Genomic DNA, 5,143 nt, shown 5'->3' on the forward strand with positions numbered 1-5,143 from the left:
AAACTGGATCAAGGGGTTAACTTTAAAAATCAGCGATATATTTAACATCATCTTTCTCAAATACCAGTATCTCAGTTATTTATCACTAGCGATAGGTAATTTACGTAAGGCATAACTTATTAATCAATTTACCCCATCACTGTGATGATGTATCTTCTGGTTATTTTTGCTATATCTAGACGTTTATATTCAATTCATAACAAGGACTTCTCGTACTGAAAAGGCCAGTGAAAGCTGTATCTTACCCTTCCAGTTCGAAAAATCTACCCTAAGAAAATCAAATCGTCCGGATATGGCATGAGTGCAGTAATAATAATAATACGTCAGCTGATGGAAGGGTAGGCACGGTTTTTCTAGGGATGGGGGGTGCGGGGGCGCATAAGGCACCCCCATCCCCCATTTTCGACGGACCAATGATTACTTATAATAAAACCAATGTTATTTACCGAACTACATGAAATAAATACTGCACTTGCATTTGCGAATATTACTGAACTCCTATGATTACAGCAGGTAAAATAAAAGTGAAGTTTTACTGCCCAAATGCATTAAGTAGTAACTGTGCCAAGAATCACGTCCCCCTTTTCCAGAGTGCTGGATCCGGCCCTGGAGGGGGTTAATCTTTTTGGTCATACGAATTTTTGTGGACAATAACTACCCTCCACTGGCGTACACTGTGATCAGTAGTTTCGAGTATAATCAAATTCTGACAAAGGTACTGCCGTTTCTGATGAATACTGTCCACTGCATTGGAAATACGAGTACAGGTACATAATATGTTTTCAGTGGTCCATTCTCATCTCCGTTTTACTTCACATCCACCTGCTGTGGTCCCAGGCTAATATGAACGTGAACCCGGTGGACTGCAGACTGAAGTTGTCCTCCTGCAGTCCACCATCCCATTTTTGGTGATAGGGAAGGACCTGAGGGGCGTTTGTATAAATGAACGGGGGATCTGCCCGGTTATATTGATGTCACCGCTTGAAAGCGTCCCTCTCCAGGACCTCACTTTTGGAGCTTATCTGAGTACCGTGAATTCTTGTATTGTGCCAAAGAAGCTGGCTTTCCAACAGTTTTTAGCTCTCTAAAGATACATATCTTTTATATCTATGTTTTCAATTATCTATTCTTTTCTTTTTAAACCACTTTAACTTCGTTCTTGGGAATGAGGATGTGAATGTTGCCCTTATCGAAGACTTCAGTGAGGCCCCGGGCTGCAGCAGCGTCAGTAAGTTCGGTGCGCTCCTCTTTCGTCGCCAGGGGCACCGTTAGCACGATCATCTAAAATAAGTAAATAAATAAATAATACGGATATATAGATACATAGATAAATAGATATGTGGAAGAGTAGATCTAACAGTAGAGATGTGCGTATTATTTTCGTTTTGGCCTATCACCAGATACATTTTTCATCATGAATCAATTTACTGATTTATAAATTGCATTTTTTACGTCGATCGAATTACAAAGGGTCATTTCTATTATTTTTCTGTCGCCTACTTTTTGCTTAATACTTGATAAACTGAAGAGGGAGGGGCTACTTCTCTCGCCCATACCTCCCTCCGCAATCGCCATGTTAAAGTTGGGATAAAATAGGTTAGTTTAGGTTAGTTTTTTCCTCTCTCTCTCTCTCTCTCTCTCTCTCTCTCTCTCTCTCTCTCTCTCTCTCTCTCTCTCTCTCACCCTGAAATGCACGCCAGCCGGTATAGAAGCCAGCACGTCCATCTCCCCGCCGTGCGTTGAGATAGTGAGCAGATCAACTTTCAACGTGTTTAGGGCGCCCACAGCCAGAGCACCTGCGTTGAAACACTGCACCTCTACCGTCTCACCTAGATCACGGTCCTGTTGATATATAGACAGATAGATAGACAGATAGACAGATAGATGGACAGATAGATAAAAAGAATATACAGACAGACAGATAAATAGATATAGATACCGAGCAAAAGACGAAATGGTTGATAAATACAAATACACAGAAAAAAGATAGATAGATGGATGGATACTAACAGACGTAGATAGACAGCCAGATGGAAATAGACTGATAGATAGATGGATGGATAGACTGAAATGTATGGATGGATCGATAGATATATAGATAGATAAACAGACATGCAGACATACAGTAGATATTGATAAAGAGATACATACTTAGATATAGTGATAGATACATATAGACATATAAATAGATACATAGATAGATGAATAGATAGAGCACGGTCCTGTTGAGAGGGACTATACCTGTAAACAAAACATAAAAAAAGAAAGAACCCAAGGCTAAGGACCTGCAAAATCTGACCTAAAAGAAAAAAAATGAAGAGAAAGAGGGCTTAAGTCAAGATTCACTCCCTTTGAGGTTCTAGACACTATTTTATTTTAACTTGGTCCTCTCTCTCTCTCTCTCTCTCTCTCTCTCTCTCTCACCTCGGCAGAGACGTACTGATAGAGCCTGTTGCTGCCCTCCTGTAGGCGTCTCAGCAGTGTGGGGAGATTTTCCGGGGTCTGACGAAGCCATAGCAGGTCCTGGAGAGAGATGAAAGATAGATAGATAGATAGATAGATAGACAGATGGACAGATAGACAGATAGATAGATGGATAAATATAGAGAGAGAAATTTCGACAGAAACATCTAACCCAAACCCTTCCTACCCTATACCCTAATCAAACCAGGATCTTCTCTAAGCCATTCTCCCCTACCTTGTATTAACCTTACCTACTCAACCCCTCTCCTACCTCATTCTCCCCTCTGTCCAGCCTTCCCCTACCTTCCTGTGCCCCCATTCCGGCGTTGCACAGGCCTTGATGGAGTGTGCGCTGCGTCCCAGAGCCCTGAGCTTCTCGTAGTCCCTCGGGTTGGGCTCCACCAATACCCCTGAGAACCCCAGACGCTGCTCCAGGTACAGCGAGAAGGACATAAACTCACCATCACCTGCACCTATCTCCATGAAGAGCCCGGGAGTCTGTAAGGAGAGAGGTAAATAGGCAGGTAGGTAAATGGGTGAGTGGGCAGAGAAATAAGCTCTACCAATACTCCTGAGAACTCCAGACGCTGCGCCAGGTACAGCGAGAAGGACATGAACCCACCATTACTTACACCTATCTCCATGAAGAGCTCGGGAGTCTGAAAGAAGGTAGGTAGGTCGGTAGGTAGTGTAGATAGGTAAGTAGGTAGGCAAGTAGAGAGGGTGGGAGTTAGGTACTTAGGTAGACAGCACAATAAACTTTATATTCCTCAGTGAAGCCTTGAAAACCAACCTTGTAAAGCCTAAAAGTCACTGATAAACTTATATCTCTCATTCACCTGACCTCGTAATGTCTGAAGCAGTTATAGATGAACTTAATTCCTCTAAGGTGTTTGCTGAAATTGGACAAAACTTATCCCCATTGCCGTGAGACTGAAGCATAACTAACCTTGTAATTCTTGAAGTAGTCATTGATAAACTTATATGCTGCGCCCCATGATCCGAGGGTGGCCCATGGGGGGTTGTCCAGGGAGAAGTTTGGGTGGTAGGAGCCTTTGGGGGCAGGGGGGTCCACCCAATGTTGACGGATGTGCAGGATGGCGTCTTTGTCCAGTGACCTCAGGGGCGATGTAAGCATTTTAGCCAGGCACTCTGAGGGTTGAGGAAAGTATTGGATGAATGATAACAATATATGGAAATGCTTTTTACTGAGGAGATACAACAGTTTTTGCCCGACTTGGACCCACTTTACGTAAGAATAGAGAAGACACGTATGCGTCTATAATAGCAAGATGAGGAGTGCGAATGAGAGGAGGAGAAAGAGATGTGAGTGAGGAGATAAATGTAGGAAAGGGGATGGCAATGAGATGGTGTGTGTGTGTGTGTGTGTGTGTGTGTGTGTGTGTGTGTGTGTGTGTGTGTGTGTGTGTGTGTGTGTGTGTGTGTGTGTGTGTGTACTCTTGCTACGACTACATGATTTTGTTCAGATAAGAAGAGCCCCTTCTGCTCCTCCTCCTCCTCCTCCTCCTCATCATCATCATCATCATTGTCATCTCCTCCTCCTCCTCATCATCATCATCATCATCATCGTCATCATTATCATCTCCTCCTCCTCCTCATCATCATCATCATCTCCACCTCCTCGTCATCATCATTATAATCATCATCATTAACCTCCTCCTTATCACCATAATCATCATCATCATCATCATCATCATCAGAATTGGAGTGTTACACCTTCTCGCAATGGCATACATATATAGCCGCGCATCCCTGTCCAGTTAAACAAATGTCCTTCTGCTCCCTACCTATCCCCCGAAAGGAGGAGGAGGATGGACTGACGCAGAAGAACAACCTCTGCATGCGGCCCACCAGGTCCACACTCACGACTGCGGTTACAACTACTTCCCTACCTGACCTTTCTTTCATTTTTTTTTTTAAATCTAAGAACAGAGTGACAAAAGATATTATTTTCTCATACATGTATTCACACATTAATACACACATATCTCGGTATCGGATGTGGCTGAGAAACTTAGAGTGATAAAAGGGATAGGGAGGAGTTGAGATGTCCGTCCCCAGCACCAATAAAAAGATAGAAGAAGGGATGGTCACAGTGCTTCTCACTACGGTGCCCTTCTCAGCTAAATCAAACAGTTTGGTAAAAGGAAGATGAAAATACAAATGGCGTCCTTTGCCAATAAAATTACGGAATAAAACTCACCTTCCTGGCAGTATAAAATGAGTCCCGCCCCAGCGTGTAGAGCCAGGTTGAGTAAAAGGCAGGATGAGAGCGCCCCCGCCACCAGGAACCTACCATAACGCCGCGCCGCCCAGGACACCACACGCTCCGCCTCACGTACACTGACCTTCCCCTGTCGATACCACCACTTTCTTAGTCTCTCACGCCATATTTCAAACCATACTTCACAGCTTAAGAACTTCACATTTGACCCCCTCATACTTAAAGGATTAACAGTAACTTTATAGTCCCAGCCAGACGGAGTGCAAAAATAGATGGCTACACGGTAACTTCAACTAGGATTGTAATTTTCGTTTGGTTTGTGCTCTCCTCACACTCATTTAAAAGAACTTCACATTTAACACCCTCATACTCGTAGAAACACCTACAACTTGCACCGTTATAATCCTAGCCTAACGGAGACACATTTAGACTACC

The 5,143-nt window shown here is 43.4% G+C and overlaps 1 protein-coding gene across 1 annotated transcript; it reads right to left on the reverse strand.

Annotated features, from left to right (window-relative positions):
- Window positions 1-1,137: 1,137 nt before the first annotated feature.
- Window positions 1,138-4,925, reverse strand: LOC145416500 (uncharacterized). Its single transcript, XM_080285457.1, has 6 exons — window positions 4,688-4,925; window positions 3,413-3,615; window positions 2,767-2,961; window positions 2,425-2,523; window positions 1,684-1,842; window positions 1,138-1,281 (listed from the first exon to the last, which is right to left on the reverse strand). The coding sequence occupies exons 1-6, from the start codon at window positions 4,923-4,925 to the stop codon at window positions 1,138-1,140; spliced, it is 1,038 nt and encodes a 345-aa protein (XP_080141583.1).
- Between the last annotated feature and the right edge of the window lie 218 nt (window positions 4,926-5,143).

The sequence above is a fragment of the Coenobita brevimanus genome, chromosome 106 (assembly GCF_032717465.1).
Source record: "Coenobita brevimanus isolate Jiangsu-jjx chromosome 106, ASM3271746v2, whole genome shotgun sequence".
In the NCBI taxonomy this organism is placed as follows: domain Eukaryota; kingdom Metazoa; phylum Arthropoda; class Malacostraca; order Decapoda; family Coenobitidae; genus Coenobita; species Coenobita brevimanus.